Source organism: Nansenia antarctica (genome assembly GCF_963989245.1).
Source record: "Nansenia antarctica genome assembly, chromosome: 7".
Taxonomy (NCBI): Eukaryota; Metazoa; Chordata; class Actinopteri; order Argentiniformes; family Microstomatidae; genus Nansenia; species Nansenia antarctica.
In genome coordinates, this window is record NC_137677.1 from 42,391,455 (window position 1) to 42,408,414 (window position 16,960).

Genomic DNA, 16,960 nt, shown 5'->3' on the forward strand with positions numbered 1-16,960 from the left:
CAAAAGAATCTTGGACTCCCAACCTTATTTTTTTTTGTGGGTAAATTGTGTAGGTGGAAATAACACATTCTCTTTCACTAACAAGACGCAGAAAAATCGCTTCTTGCATTTGTCAAGTCATGGCGAGATTACTGTAACACACTATTATCCGGGTCTTACAAACACAGCTTTACACAATCTCCCAACTGGTCCAAAAATACAGCTACAAGAATCTCGACCAGAACCAGAAGGAATGGAGACATGATCCCTCTCCTTAAGTCACCGTGCTGGCTTCCAATTACGGTCAGGGTTGATTTCAAAGTCCTTAATACATTTTAAAGCCCATCATTTGGTTGGCTCCATCCTGCTTGGCTGATCCTATTCGTCCCTACGCCAGCGCGTGCTCTTCGGTCAGAGAGAGAGCGGTGGGTGGCAGGGTCATTTTCAGAACTGCCAGCCCCCATGTTAGGGAGTCTGACACAGCATCGATTGATTAAAACACGATTAAAAGTCTAACTTTTTTGACCTGTCCTATTGTAAGCTGTTCCTTTTCCTCTTTCAAAATCCATCGTTTTCTCCTCTTTTTCCTTCTGTTATGACTTTGTTGTCATGCCTACACTTCTAATCGTGTAACCTATGTGTCTGTATCTGATTTTAAAGTGTGTTGTGACCCTTGTTGAGATGCACTTGAAACTCGAATAAACCTTTAAACCTCAGCGTGTACAGTATAGTACTTTTAGTGAACATCGGGGTAATACTATGACTTCTATGACCTTCAGAGGGTGTATTGTTTATTGGGTGACCTTGGACGGGGTGCTGCTGCTGTTCTTACTTGGTGACCAGTAGCCTGTTCTTTCTCATGCTCTCCACCCCAGGTTTCTCACGCTCCGGTTCAGCTTTCTTCCCAGTCTGCTTCTTGGACTTCTTGTTCACCGCCTGACTGATGGTTTTGGCACAATGTTTTGGCAGTAGCTGTGCACAGGAGGAAAAGGAAACTCCTTTTTAACACCCACAAACCATAAGGAACGAAGTGACAAATTATGTTTCGAAAAAGGCACTGGGAACGTGCACAGCTACTACAAGACCTACTTGAAAGTCCACATTCGCAAATAAAGTTCCAACACTTTATTTGCGAATGTCAACAGTTCCAACCCTACCAATGCAATATGCTATTAAAGGTGTGCTGTTTTTCTCTTTTCTGTTCTTTACAGGTCTCACTACTAGCAAAATTACCTACAGTGTTTTTCATACAATTTGTACAAACCCAACTGTGATTCGTTTGCAACCGCCGTGAATGACGAGAGCTATAGAGAGTTCTAACTGCTGACTCATCTGCCACGCAAGCCCCCTGACTGATCACCATGACGACGACCTCTCACCTGGTCGCTCAGCGTACACTGCTCGGTGCAGATGTCGGTGATGAGGTTGCGTGCCTGCTTGGCCATCTCGTCCAGAAACATGTTGCACAGCGACAGACTGCGGTCGCCGATGTGGTGCCTCTGGGATAGGAGGGAGGAGACAGGACATGTTAGCACAGGTAGAGTGGCACAGGGGGCGGCTGCGGCGCAGGAGGTAGAGCTGCCGTCTAATGATCGCAAGGTTGGCGATTCGAACCCCGGCTGGCCACATGTCGAAGTGTCCTTGGGCAAGACACTGAACCCCAAATTGCTCCCAGTGAGCGGGGCCGGCGCCTTGCATGGTAGCTTGCCGCCATTGGTGTGTGAATATGTGTGTGAATGGGTGAATGAGAGGTCGTTGTAAAGCGCTTTGGATAAAGGCGCTATGTAACCATTAGAGTGTTTTGGGAAACACTGTATAGTGTTAGTATTATACTACTGTGTTGTTATACTTTGTTATAGCATTGTTCATCATTGCTGCCTGTAGTGTTAACCCTAAGTATTTTTGTAAAAATAAGTTATCACTAAACGTTACATTGTACATATAATAGTTACAAAGTAATACAAACACCGTGAATGCATTTTGTAGGTGGTAGTGGTGACCTAGTGAATCGTGAGTTGGACTGATGATCAGAAGGTCATGAGTTCAAATCCCACCTGGGAACTTCACCACTAGTGTGCCCTAGTAAGGCACTTAGACATAAAATGACTCCAGGGAGACTGTACCTGTAATTTTTTAATTGTAAGTCACTTTGGATAAAAGTGTCTGCTAAATGGTGAAAGATGTAAGTAATTACAAAGTAATACAAACACTGTGAGTCCATTTTGTAGTTGATGATATTGGTGGTGATGGTGCAGAGGATAGAGTAGTGAATGGCTGTTTGTGACACGGCAGACAGCTCTTAATGAAGCTGTCAGTCATAGCCTATACCCCAAACTGACCCCCCCCAGTCAGACCAAACAGTGAACTCTAACACTGGTCTCCCGCAAAACAACTTTCCCCCTGTGAGGGAAAACAACCCTGTGCCAGGGAAGTATGACAAGCAATTCAGTTTGCTCTTTTGGAAAACCCAAACAGATGGGGGGGGGGAGGGTGTGCATGTCCTGAGGGGTGAGGGAGATGAACAGAGGTTGTCATTTAGAGCGCTGAGTGGCAGGTCTCGTTTCACCCCCCCTCAGGCCATTTCTGACACACAGACGTCAGAGTCCTACCAGTGCGCCTTCACAAAGCACGCTGCAATTATGATCTCTTCACTCTAAAATAGGAGGGGAATAGTTTCACATGCTTTTCATACAGCTTTATGACAATTGTTGCTTTCTAATTTCCCCTCTGATGATAGCCAAATATTAAAAAATATTAAAAATAAATTAAAATAATAATAACTGACGTAAAAATGGTGTTAGCTGAAGAAAATAAAACAGAATCTTGATGCCAAGGCTGACCTTTGCTGAAGCTCGGTGATCTTTTTACTGTTACTATAAACCGCTATAAAAAGTTCTCTGTGCAAGATGGAAATATTCTTGGAAACATTTAGTGCTTTTCCAACATAAATAAAGTTTGCAGCTGTCCAAAGCTGTGTGGAGTGGACATAGGAAGAGGAACATTTGGAAGACATGCTGAGAGAGGGAGTTTGGTGTTTGAATAAGTGAAATCCAAGCCTTCTATGGCTCAATAAATCTCTTTTATTTCTCTAAGTGCTCTCAGACAGCTCTACACTAAGGCTCTCCTTTGACCACTGGCTCGCCCACATGAGAACCGCCATTGTGCCGCTTATTTTGGTACCGTTTGTCAACCAATTAGGAGTGAAAATATGCCTTATTTACCAAACGAGATGGATATTGGGAGAGCGCAATGTTTTGCAGGAACAAACACTTCATGAATGCGCCTGGCGAATTTCGACGGCTGGAAAAAAGGAAGCTGTTGTGCGCCGTGTGTGCAGAGGCCCTTCCACCATCTCCCCAGAGAGGCCTAGTAGCTGCACCGGTGTATGGTTCAATTACACATTTAATAAATCATGCTTTTCAGCGTTGGGGTTTTCAGTACACATCCTGGTACAACGGACCACAGCACTTGGACGCTTCGTTACACGACATTCCAAGGCCTCCAGACGTTTCGCTGCGCTTTTCCTGACTCTCGGTAGGACTCCATCCTGCGGGGTTTAGCGGAGGGAGAACCTCGTGCCTGCTGAGACACAGCTGAACCACAGACCCAGTTTCCCCAGCCTCCCATCCCCGAGGTGCAGCGCTCCCCATTAGTCAGCGTGGGAAAGACATCCTGTGGAAGGAGCCTTACTTCTAGAGACTACAGTCCCCTGAAGAGCTACAAAAACGGAACGGGCTAACTTCAGTCGCTTTTTTTACTGAAAGATTCCACTTCTTAGAAGTTTAGAGGCGTGCATAATTTGAAACAAAATAAGTCTTTTAGATGTCATGGAATTTAAAACAACCGTAAGAGGTTTATCTATAGTCATTTTATATTTGGCAGATTGAAAAGGTACATTACACATTTTTACATGCAAATAGCCCTTTAACGTCCATGATAAGGGGATTTTTGCAGGGGGGGATTATGATATGGTAACAGAGCTACTTGAAATATCTTGGTAATACTTTAAGACATTCTTCAAATGAAACCCCCAAACCATCATTTAAATGCTGAATAGTGCACCTTTAAAATGTGCAACTGTATTGACAATGAGACCGATTTGAGGTCAGCCCATCTTTGCTGTACTACGTACCTCCTCAGGACAGACTGGTCTGAGGTCAGCCCCCCTCTGCTGTACTACGTACCTCCTCAGGACAGACTGGTCTGAGGTCAGCCCCCCCCTGTGTGCTACGTACCTCCTCAGGACAGACTGGTCTGAGGTCAGCCCCCCCCTGTGTGCTACGTACCTCCTCAGGACAGAGCTCGTGGGTGCAGCTCATGAAGTGGGTGCACAGCAGGGGGAAGGAGATGGAGTGGCGAGACTGGGAGGGCAGCTCCAGACACTGCTGGAACATCTTCTCAAACGCCCGGCTGTAAAAGCTATCAGAGGAGAGAGAAGGAGGAGGAGAAGAGGAGAGAAAGTGGGAAAAAATAAAGAAGGGGCCTTAACTCATATATCCATCTGGTACATTCATATCTAATCTCTCCAAAAACTCCTGTCCTGTCTCCACCGTGCATAAAAAAAGAAAAAAAAGAAGAAAAATATCTAAACAAAACTCCTAAACAGACAGCTACCATGGCGTCTAGAGGGATGAGCGAGGGCTATTACCTTTTACAATGTTGTTGTTCTCAACGGCTTCGCTTAAAGATACAGTCTATAAGGTTATTTGCTTCCCCTCTGGGGGCACTTGTGAGTAAAGACGGTCCCTGAAATGGATTTTGTAAGGACAGAAAGGAGCACAGCCCCCCGCCCCCCCCCCCCCCCCCCCCCAATGAGCTAAAGCTTTGAAATTATAATCATTTGTTTATTTCAAACGTTTGGTAAGCCTAATAGAAAGGCATTTTTTGGTGATAATAATACACTATGCATTACATATCAACCATAAAGTTGGCACTGTCAATAGACCTATCACTAAGCCAAGCCCCCTTTGAAAACTCAAACAAACAACGCTCGCTCAAATTCTTCACTGACAGTGACTGACTGACCGACCGTGACTGAATGACATTCAATGACTTACAATGGCGGGAGTTCACATTTCTGATTTACAAGTAAGTAATAGACGTGTTTTTTAAAGATGACAAGAATATTTCGTCTAGAAGCTTTTCACCATCAGATATTAGCGAGTTGTTTGTCTGAGTTTTCTGCCTGTAGTGACTTTCGCTGTGATATGATCGGACAATTTCTATTTTGGGGCGTGGCTTAGCGATAGGTCAAGCCTCCAGAATGCACATTCAACATGAAGGTAAAAGGGGGCCCCTACCAGAAGATGGAGAGGTCTGATGTTTCCACCAGCATCTCCACCAGGGAGTCCACCATCTTGGTATGGAATATGATGGTGTTCATCATCTTGCCCAGCTCTCGGTGGTCAGCGATGCCCAGAGAAGCCTTGGACACACTGGTGTAAGCCTAACAACGGACAACATTATCCAATCAGCAAGCACCATTATCAGTTCACATTCACATTGATTGAGTTGAATTTTACAGTCCTGTTTCAGTTGGTAGTTCTCAGGTTTACAATGTAATTTTTTATGTTAACTCTACATTAATAGCAGGAAAATTGCTGACTGCAAAAAGTACTCCCTCTTCAACCCCCCCACCACCCCCACCCCATTCCCCACCCCTCCAAAAAGAATCAAAGAAAAACCAAAGACAAGTTTGAATTGGAAATCAGTCTGGGAGAAAAGTGTGGTAGGATAAGTTACCATATCATTAACATATGAGGAGGAATTCTGGGAAGCGTTTGTGCTAACTTGATACTGCTGATACTGACAATGGCCAAACAACACACTCTCCTCCCAGCCACGTGGGATCCCATGAAGACAATATGCAAAACACATTCTCTTTGGTGTGTCAGCGAGTTCAAGAAAACGTTGTTTTCTTTTAACGTTGAGATCATTACAGGAAAATGGCCATAGCTAGAAAGCGGTAATGCCATCTCTGAGATCAAGTCCAGGGATGCAGCTGTAGGACCAGTACAAACAGCCCTTGGAGAGGCCAAGGTTCCAAAAATAAAGCGTGAAATCCTTGAAAGAAAAACACACACACACACACTTTTTGCAGAAGAAGTGACTGCTACCCAAGTGTGAGAACATGCAGTGAAAGCGTTGACTGGAACGCCATCCCGCTGGTTTTCATCATCTAAATCGCTGCCAACTAAATGACTGTTGTATGCCGTGGTGGTGGTGCATGCCGCAAGAAGACCTTCAGCAGGTGCTGAACTCTTCCAACCCGTGGCTTCAGAAGAAGAGTAAGGATAATAAATGTAGACATTATTCAAAGGGAACTGAGTATTGAAATGCAAGGCGTATTTTTAGAGTAAGTGCTGATCACGCCACAATGTTTTGGATGTCGAGCTGGGAGAACAGAAGGGAACAGAACATGCAGTCCTAATTTAGACAAGTTACAACTTTGAAGCCTTAATCAACCCATTTTAAGGCCACGGTTATAACAACCTTCACAAATCATTCATAATCAAAAGTCATGCTTTGTGTAAAACCGGGTGCAAAAAGGAATATGCCACATTTGGCACAGCACCAGAAGTAAGGAGCCTGTTAAAGCAGCCTTTATGTGGATCACATTAAATGTTACAATTTGTCTTCAAAAGGGTTAATCAAGGCTTCGTTAAGCCTTTACAAGCTTCAGGTTCTGTTCCACACATGTGGAGTACGTGCTAAAGGGTCTCCGCTTTGCTAAACTGAGTGTATTCTGACATATTGTGACTGGAGTCTATTTCTAGGGCCTGACAGAGGCACCTGAGTACGTATGGTGTATATATAGCTGTCCATACAATCAGCTGTTCTTAAGCCGGCTGTTTAAATACTTCCTGAATTTTCTTTGTCCTGGCAAATCCGAATGCGAGGGGACACAATGAAGAAACCTCGCTATCTGTGGGGTTCTGTTGTTGTAATAGTGTCAAGGAGGAAAGACTGGCTGTGAAAAAGTGCAGCCAGTTGAAAAACCGTGGTGGACTTGAGAAAATAGTTGTTCAGCTGTGGGAAAACAGTCCCTTTTCCACGCATGGAAGTCTCTCTCTCTCTCTCTCTCTCCCCCCCTCCCTCTGACTCCCTCCCTCTCCCTCTCTCTCTCTCCCTCCCTCTCCCTCTCCCTCCCTCTCCCTCTCTCTCCCTCTCTTTCTCTCTCCCTCTCCCTCTCTTTCTCTCTCCCTCCCTCTCCCTCTCCCTCTCTCTCCCTCTCTCTCTCTCTCTCTCTCCCCCTCTCCCCCTCTCTCTCCCTCCCCCTCCCTCTCCCTCCCTCTCCCCCTCTCCCTCCCTCTCTCTCCCTCTCCCCCTCTCCCTCCCTCTCTCTCCCTCTCCCTCCCTCACCCTCTCCCTCCCTGAGACTGACAACTTTTCAGAGTGAAGCGTTTCTGGCCCCGGCCCCTGAGCTGAGATCAAAGTAGAGACTGTACACTGGGGTGTAGAGACCGTACACTGGGGTGTAGAGACCATACACTGGGGTGTAGAGACCGTACACTGGGGTGTAGAGACCATACACTGGGGTGTAGAGACCATACACTGGGGTGTAGAGACCATACACTGGGGTGTAGAGACCATACACTGGGGTGTAGAGACCATACACTGGGGTGTAGGCTGGGCCGGGCGTGGTTGTGATGATCTCAGCAAAGTACTGAGGGGTTCAAGCGTTGAGAGTGCTCAACCGCACTTGAAAATAATATGCTAGTTCTCTGGAGTGAACCCTGATTCATCTGGGCCCGGATAAAAGGCACACACAACTCTTAAACAAACAGAGCTTCAAAGAAGAATATTTATTGTCATTCATTTCAAATTAACTTAGAGATGGGGGGGAAAGGCACAGAACCTATCCTCAGCATCATTAAGTAATTTTTCTTTCAGAAAGCATGGCAATGTCATAATGTGCAACATGAAGCAAAACCACATTTCTTTTTGACAGACATTTGTCACAAATGGCAGATTGGAATCCTTATTTCCATCACATTTATTCCCAGCAACTTCTTCATTAACTGGCCTGTTGAAATCATTAATCTGGAGCGGAAGCCTTCATAATCAGTATATAAAGGCCCTACATTACGTTCTACATGCTTCATAAATCACTAATAAGCTAAGTCATGCAATATAAATGGTGCTAGAACAGGTCCTTACATGTGGCTAACCCTTCGTCCCACTTTAAATGAAGGATATCTTTTATTGTCTTCCAGAAGCCTCCATAAAACCCCTTTAGGGCCTATGTCGATGAATGACTTAATCTACATAGGCCCATATAAAGGCCTGAAAGGCTATCCTTCTTCTCTTAAAGCCGGGACTGACAAGGACACAGTGAGACTGTTTACAAGCTAAACACTGATGTCTCATTACTGCTCTAGCCAGTGCTAATTAGGCCTGATGTGACCCGGTTGCAACCCGATCCGGCGAGCCCGCGGGGCCGGCTGCCTTGTGCCCCAGCTCCCCCCCCTCCTCCCCCCTCCTCCTCCCGCCCCCCCCCCCTTCTCCCTCCCCCCAACCCCCCTCCTCCCCCCACCCCCCTCCTCCCTCCCCCCCACCCCCCTCCCCCCTCCCCCCCACCCCCGGGGGCCCCTGCGGCGCTCATCTCCCTGATGGGCTTACCTGCAATCTGAACCAGTCCAGCCTCATGCCCCTGAAATCAAACACGTCCCCGTCTTCCACTGTAACACCGACAGAGACAATTCACTCAGATATGGGATCACCTTGACACGGGGAGGGCAGCCGTGCTGCTGTGCCCTGCTGCTAGCCATCTGCCCTCCATCAGTCATGATCAACAGGATACCTGTCTACACTGCAACAATGGGCTCAAAGGGCTGGCCGGCTGATACGGGCCGCGGCGAAGGACAATAACAATGTATGAGGGTGAAGTGCTGAAGTTAGCCCCTTAGGCACGGATCTAGGATCGGCTTACCTTCCCCTCCACGCCCTGACCTTCACTCTTAGGGGAGGAGGGGGGTGGGGGGGAAGCTGTAAGCTGACCCAGATCCATCATCTAAAAGGGCTAACTTCACCTGTACATCCCATAATGCCCAGAGTACAACTATTACTAAACAAAAAAAATACATTTACAGTAACTGGATGAGAATTAAGTCTAATAATATAATAGCGTTCATAAGATGAGATTGGATCGACCTAAACCCAGTAAACAAAGAGTCCAAAAGACGTCCTCAGGGAAGCCTGAACGTGGGTTCAGATGACGTCTTTCTAGGACGTCCAGGTGACGTCTTTAGGACGTCTTATGGACTACAGAAGACGACGTCTTTTGGACTCTTTGTTTACTGGGAAGTCTCAAATGTGTTGTTGATGAGGTTGTTACTGAGGGCCGGTGGAGCAGGTCGTGTTAGGTTGAATACCTTGTTTGACGTTGAGGGACGTCATGGTGTTGACGAAGGAGGACATGATGATGGACTCGTCCTCCGGACAGACGGACAGGTTCTGGAGGAGAAGGGGAGGAACCGTTACGGAAGCGTATTTTATGTCACGCGTTCTAAAAGGTGGTCGTAATGCGTTGGAAAACTTGTCATGAGTATCTAGAACGGTATTATGATCCTCAGTTATTATTTTAAAAAATGTTTTTTAAATTCCACAGGCAATTACATGTTGAGAATTGATTCATAATAGGACATTATGAGGCCTCATACGGTGCATGCTTGTAATAATCTAGAATAAATTCTAAATTAGTAAACCCAGCATTACCCAGCAGGTTTTAGAGAAGGCTGTGAAGGGGTTAACCAAACCGATACAAGAGGAAGAAAAGACAAGAGGAGGGTTTGAAAAATATGAAATCTGGAACATACTTGGTCTCCATCTAGTGGCGGGTTGTGCTTTTCTCCCGTCGAATATCAACCCTCTCCCCCCAACACCCCCTCCTCATCCACAATCACACACTGAATCCAGAATTAACCCCTTTAGCCCCTTCCCACGAGGTACTCGTGTAGACACTGTAAGGGTCGGATTAAAAGGAAAAACGACTCCTGAAATCACGTCGCTTACACCGACTCAATGTTCTCAGATGTAGATACGTGCACAAGTCCCTGTAAGGTTAAGGGGCTCATTTGATATATCCTTAAACCAAAAACCCCCCAAAAAACAGAATTCCACCCAGAGGAAGGACCTCCTCCGAGGCAGACGGCCCCGGCCGACGTCTCACCTGGACCAGCTCGTTCAGCACCACGGCGTCGAAGCCCGAGAGGTACTGCACGTAGTAGCGCTGCATGACGGGCCCATACTTCCTCACGTGGGCCCTCAGCTCCTCCATGTAGAAGATCAGCTCTGCTATGTGCCTGTGGGGACCATGACAACGACACCGTACTAAGTGGCAGAGCAGAATTGAAGATTTGGCCTCCAGAGTCTCTAGAGTTCTAGACAATCGCTGTACGTTGTCTTTTCTCCAAAACATTTTTTTATTGTTTTTTTAATTTATTTTTTCATTGGAGATGTGAACTGTGTCCAGAAACAGCCCCATATCCTTTTTCCACCGACATACTTGCGTGAAAGGACATGAAAAGGATTGGACTCGTGGAAGCTAGATGTTTATGCCCTGATAGGTTCAATTCTGTCACCCCTGCTTCTACCTCCATCCCCGGTCCTCTCAGATCTAGGTAACGTTGGCAGGGCACCCCACCCCCCCTAGCTGGACAGGACCTTCCTTGTAAACAGAAATTACATCCAGCCTCCACTGAGTACAGTACACTGTTCTTATGATGTACCCTAACCACTAGCCTAACACTACAGGATTTTTGTCATAGGTGAACAGTAAACATGATTGGAGTGTTTAAGTGTACAGCCCAGAGTACAGCCTTACTTGTCGGTGAAATCGTCCGTGCTCTTCTTCTGGATGTTGTCAGCGTGGCGCAGGAGCCAGATGATCTCGTCCCGGGCGAAGGACAGAGCCATGAAGACAAAAAGAGCCTGGGGGAGGACGAGGACGAGGTCAGGGGGTCAGGTGTCACTGTGTCACTGTCGCTCCAGGTGTCACAGGTGTCACTGTCGCTCCAACAAGGCTGACGGTCAGCCAACGACACTTCTGAACACAAACCCGCTGCGTTCTCCACGAACGTTGGCTTACCTCAGTTAATAGTCTCGACGCAACAGTTCGCCACAAACACCTCGTTGAACACCCCCCCCCCTCAGGAGTCATATTGCTACTGCCAACTATCAGTCAAGTTAACTCTAGCCTCTAACCTGTGTCAGACCGGCTGCCTTTTAGTACTTAAAAGACTGAATCCTAACAACTTACAGCATTAGTCCCCAACATGCTAACATAATGACTGTGCAGAGCCAACTCGAGCGCAACGAAGTACCGTACCTTGGGTCCCAGCAGGCCGGGCTGGTCTGAGAGGACTGTGGCTAGCTCTTTCAGGGCCGACCTCAGGAACTTGCGTCTTTCTCTGTGCATCAAGCCCCTGTAACCAGACAAGAACACACAGTAAGAGACACAGTTCTGAGGAGACCAATGTTGTCAGTGCCACGTAAAAAAAACACTTGGTGTTGTTCGGTGTCTTTGGAATACTGTCGGTGAGAGGGCCCTTGACTAGTGAAGCACTTACGCATGTTGCAGGGCTGACTCTTTGCACTCTCTGATGTCATTGATGCGCTTGTTGTAGCTGTAAAAAACGAAGAGGTAGAGTTGTTAATACAATCGAGCTTTAAGGGCAGACTATTTCACGGATGCTTCTGTGTCTTTCTATCTATTCATTCAACCCTTTATTAGAGTGTTGTTGCCTGAGTGGCTTCTCATTGGGTTGAAAGGCTGTGTTATGAAGGGAACAGAGCGCTCACCCGCGCATGTTGACAAACAGGTCCTCTGCAGCCTTGTGGATGTGGAACACCTCGTCTCTGAACAGACACAGGCAGGTGCTGCTCTGCAGGGCCAGCTTCCACAGGCTCAGTGCCGCCTGGTCGCTGTTCAGAACGCCGTGACACAGGATGAACCCGACTGACCACACGCCAGGGGAGAGGGGGGAGGAGGTTAGAGACACACAGACACACCTCTGTGACAACTTTTTGGTTTGTTTTAACTTTATTTAACCAGGAGGTCCTTTTAGATTAAAATCTCTTTTTCGAGGGAGATCTGGCCAAGATAGCACGCCAGTACAAGTACAAGGTTACAAAACTGGAGAATAAAACATCATAAAAACAGACAAGGGACAACAGATACATATTATAAAATCCATTTTAGGAATAGCAATTGCACTCTTCTTGCACACAATTCTTAATCAGAGCTTTTGAAGGTTTACATTCACATGGCTTGTCATTTGCGGTGTGTGAATCAAAGATAGACCAAATGATGCTCTCCCCCTTCCCCAGGCTCCAGTGGTGTCAACCTCCTATTAGATCTTAGGAGATTTACCACAGATCATTTCAAACACTCCAATAGGAGGCGTTCGCTGGGTATTAAAACTCAATCAAATAAGCCATTTATATCATTTTGGTTACATTTGACATCCCTCCCGTTTTAGCCAGCACTAGCAGCACACATGTCGCCAGCTCTCGGTACGCACAGATAAAAGCCGTCACTATAGATTAAACCGGCCGTTTAGAATGTTGTGTTCAAATGACTGTTCAGAATACAAAGGTAAGACAATGACGTAGCTGAAGTCATCTCGTTACTTGAGCTAGCACGGTGTTGAGAAATTGTGATAAAGTAAAAAAAAAAAAAAAGTCTTCTAACAGAGCATTTTAATAGAAACAATTAAACGTTTGTCACCTAACATTTACCCACAAATTATTTGATATGGGAATCAAAGTCACTTTAATAATTATATTATTAGGTATCCCCTCGCCACGAGTGAGAGGTAAGTGACTGATCCAAAAATACTAAATTAGCGAAAATTAAAGACAAATACCCCCAATGTGTAATCCATACTTACATACTATCCACTTCTCCATAGCGTCCAGGGACAGATATTCACAGGGCATCTGGAACGGAGAGTCACTCTTAGGGGACAAACTGACAGAAACACTGGGCTGGGTTTACAGTTCTGACTGTGTCTGACTGGGTTTACAGTTCTGACCATGTCTGACTGACTGGGTTTACAGTTCTGACCGTGTCTGACTGACTGGGTTTACAGTTCTGACCGTGTCTGACTGGGTTTACAGTTCTGACCGTGTCTGACTGACTGGGTTTACAGTTCTGACCGTGTCTGACTGGGCAGGGTTCAGCATGGTGCTGGGGGTGTGTGGTTGTGTTGTGGTACTGACCGTGTCTGACAGGGCTGGGTTCAGCATGGTGCTGGGGGTGTGTGGTTGTGTTGTGGTTGTGTTGTGGTACTGACCGTGTCTGAGGGCTGGGTTCAGCATGGTGCTGGGGGTGTGTGGTTGTGTTGTGGTTGTGTTGTGGTACTGACCGTGTCTGACTGGGCTGGATTCAGCATGGTGCTGGGGGTGTGTGGTTGTGTTGTGGTTGTGTTGTGTTGTGGTACTGACCGTGTCTGACAGGGCTGGGTTCAGCATGGTGCTGGGGGTGTGTGGTTGTGTTGTGGTTGTGTTGTGGTACTGACCGTGTCTGAGGGCTGGGTTCAGCATGGTTCTGGGGGTGTGTGGTTGTGTTGTGGTTGTGTTGTTTTGTGGTACTGACCGTGTCTGACAGGGCTGGGTTCAGCATGGTTCTGTTGTGGTTGTGTTGTGTTGTGGTACTGACCGTGTCTGACTGGGCTGGGTTCAGCATGGTGCTGGGGGTGTGTGGTTGTGTTGTGGTACTGACCGTGTCTGACTGGGCTGGATTCAGCATGGTGCTGCGGGTGTGTGGTTGTGTTGTGGTTGTGTTGTGGTTGTGTTGTGTTGTGGTACTGACCGTGTCTGACTGGGCTGGATTCAGCATGGTGCTGGGGGCGCTGATGAGGCTGAGCAGCTGGGCGTTCCTCCACTGGTCTGCAGACAGGTTCCTCCTGGGGTAGACCATCTGCAGAGACAGCAGGGCGTCCGACAGAGACTGGGGAAAGACAAGATGGTTAGTAACGATCGCTAAATACTTGTAATTTGTGGATTGGATTCACTGTTCTCGTTTGTCCGGAGGCTACCAGTAAGGGAGACTTGACTTGTAAACATACTTTTGTTTTTAGGACGTGTTCAAAAGCAAGTACAAATTTACGAACGCAGCCTTGTTGTTGTGGATTCCCAGCTTCACGTGTAGTGAGTAAACAACGGATTCTTTTTTTTGCGCATTATCAACCTATCATTGCTCTGAGTAAAACAAAGCACGCAACTGTCGCGTCTATCTTTTCATGGCAACTCTACATTGTGATTTACAAGAGATATTAACTAATATTAAGTAATATTATTACTTGTTAAAATGACTAAATCAAATGCACACATCTAAAGTAGCTGAAGGAAAGCAAATATATATATATATATATATATATATATTTTAACCCTAATACTAACAACCATGTATGGTAGTGCTCAAGAGTAGGGATAGGACTTGATACTTTCACGTTTGAATTCACCTTTCCATGGGGAACAAATTCTTCCATCATCTTTTTCAAGGGATTCTCGTAGTCAACGATCATTTGTCCCAGCCTAGGGTACTCCCGATCACTGGACAAACACAAACAGGTTGTAAATGGTACTTTTCAGAAGCAAGTTTCTAAGCAAACCCCACACACCACCATACAAAATGTATCTTTCAAATAACCCGGTATTATTACAATTCTATTATTAGAAAACAAGCCACTGTGAGTAACTTGAGACGGCGAGTCCAGTTTGTCAGAGACACTTGTCTTAAAGCGGACTGACCTTGCGCCATGTGTCATTTCATGGGCATAGTTGTAGAGCCCGATGATTGCTTTCCTCTCTTCAATGCGAGACAGGAGCATCATCAGATTAGTGTAGGTCACCACTAAATCAAGGTAGTTCTTGGTGAGATCGAAGTTTACAGTCTGAAAAAAAGATGGGAGATTAACCTCAGAACCTTGAGGGGAAAGAAAAAATTGGACACCAAGAGCACCCTGTAACAACTCTGATTTCTCAAGCATCTGTGTGTGCCGTAAACGGCAGTGCAATTAATTTCAAGTGTGACAAAAGATGCTGACTTAAAACTTACTATATCAAAGAAAACTTGGCAAGCATCAATATTGTTCAGCAGCTCACAGACATGGTCCTTGAGGGAGATGGAAAAACACATATGATTACATGTTTGTAGTTTGGAAATACAATAACCTCTTCCATGAGATAGGTTAGATAAATAGAATGGAATTAAAGTTGTTGTCAGACAGTACTACCCTAAACTGCATATTTGTCTACTAATCTCCAGTATCATACAATGGAACATCACAGCCCCAAACTCAAAAGAAGAAAACACTTCCATAGTAGAACTTACCTTAAACTCCATCACATCAACAAATGTGAAGTAATACAAAGCTAGATTCTTGAGAATCTCAGACTTTTCTTTTTGTAGTTGTGCAAGCTGTTGCTGTAAAAGAAAAAGAAAAGAAAAAACAAGGTTCTAACCAAAAATCTAAAATTGGGCTCTTTGTAATATTATTATATTTGTATATTTGATGTTATATATACGTTTAAAGTTATAACCTAAATGACTTAAAAATTAGTCTTACAAGCCAAATCTGAAGACTTGTTTCCTGGATAATTAACTTTAGTCTCTTGCTCTAAATAAATGTAAATGTTCCTTTCTTTTTTCAAACACAAAAGTCTACTCTGACATGACCGAACATACTTAATGATTCTGAAGGGGCAGGGGGGAGCAGCAGGACAATGATCTACACCTGTCCACCTACTGCATTCTCAGTGACGCTTCATGTGTATAGTAGGTTAGGATGTTTAAATAGAGGATGAATAACAGGAGCTCCAGTGCCATATTCACATGCAGTTGCAGAATGAGGAATCCAGGACTATACAGTACATGCATTCTGCTTCCCTTGACAGTGACTAGAACTGTACTGCAAACCTGCAGAATTGGTTTGAATTGGAAAAAGATTTAACATTTTCTTAATTTGGGTGTACTGCACAAATCTTGGATCCCTTTGTACAATACACAATGACACTAAAAAGATGAACTCAGAACAATTTCAAAGTAAAGTCTGAAATGATAAACTACTTTGTACAAAGAGATATGTCACACGAGTGAGGGACCCTCAGAGGAGTTTTGAACTTACCAAAAACAGAATTTTCCAGAAAAAAGCCGTTAAGCATGCAAAACAAAAAACACAGACATGAACGTAAGACACTGCAGCAAAGAGGTACAACGTATCAAAACACACCACCACTTTTACAGCACTAAAAGAAGCAATTAAACATTGGTAATCAAATACAATGCCAGCCAACGGTGAAAGATAAGCCTCTGTGGAAAGAAACACTTGAGAAGACATACAGAGTGATAACGTTACTGAAAAAAGGCGGTGATACACTGAGTAAGACGACTGAACAGAATAACTATGGAAATGTATATGTGAACGGTTCATAAACATTTGAAATATTAATGTGAGGCGTAGAATAATTAATGTCGTAAGTAGGTCAACAGATAAGATCGATTCGTTTAGAAATCGTTTGACGACTGCTAAAATGGGCTGAAAAACCCCCCAGCGTATATACGGAACAACACTTACGTTGAAAAACCCCCCAGCGTATATACGGAACAACACTTACGTTGAAAACCCCCCCAGCGTATATACAGAACAACACTTACGTTGTTGTTGCGAGTCTCAACCGCTGGGAACTTCCTGACAATGAACTTGACGGCAGACTCCAGGTTCTTGTCAGTCAGATAGGATGGTTTGGCTTTGGGGTCACCACACGCCTAGAGTAGACACGGAGAGGGGGAACAGACATAAACACAAACGCTGAAGATGCTGCAGCTGCAACGTTCCATTCCTAATATTCACATACAGAGACACACCAGAACATTCTAAGATAGAGAGGTGACAGGGTAATGACAAGGCAAAGTACGAGAGGATTTTTGGTTGCAATGGAGAAAGCATTGAGTGAGAGTGAAAGTGAGAGAGAA

At 45.3% G+C, this 16,960-nt stretch overlaps 1 protein-coding gene across 2 annotated transcripts in view; it reads right to left on the reverse strand.

Annotated features, from left to right (window-relative positions):
- Positions 1-16,960, reverse strand: part of nckap1 (NCK-associated protein 1) — a gene marked incomplete at its 5' end in the record, with an annotated part of 33,822 nt that overhangs the window by 11,605 nt on the left and 5,257 nt on the right. For both annotated transcript variants that reach the window (XM_080536070.1, XM_080536071.1), the window contains 18 exons: positions 812-951; positions 1,359-1,478; positions 4,266-4,398; positions 5,280-5,425; positions 8,602-8,660; positions 9,354-9,435; positions 10,151-10,283; positions 10,805-10,911; positions 11,309-11,405; positions 11,550-11,606; positions 11,782-11,938; positions 12,873-12,921; positions 13,796-13,933; positions 14,448-14,538; positions 14,737-14,879; positions 15,044-15,100; positions 15,320-15,412; positions 16,643-16,753. In XM_080536070.1, the coding sequence (XP_080392196.1) occupies positions 812-951; positions 1,359-1,478; positions 4,266-4,398; positions 5,280-5,425; positions 8,602-8,660; positions 9,354-9,435; positions 10,151-10,283; positions 10,805-10,911; positions 11,309-11,405; positions 11,550-11,606; positions 11,782-11,938; positions 12,873-12,921; positions 13,796-13,933; positions 14,448-14,538; positions 14,737-14,879; positions 15,044-15,100; positions 15,320-15,412; positions 16,643-16,753 (1,913 nt within the window). The remainder of the gene's footprint in view (positions 1-811; positions 952-1,358; positions 1,479-4,265; positions 4,399-5,279; positions 5,426-8,601; positions 8,661-9,353; positions 9,436-10,150; positions 10,284-10,804; positions 10,912-11,308; positions 11,406-11,549; positions 11,607-11,781; positions 11,939-12,872; positions 12,922-13,795; positions 13,934-14,447; positions 14,539-14,736; positions 14,880-15,043; positions 15,101-15,319; positions 15,413-16,642; positions 16,754-16,960) is intronic.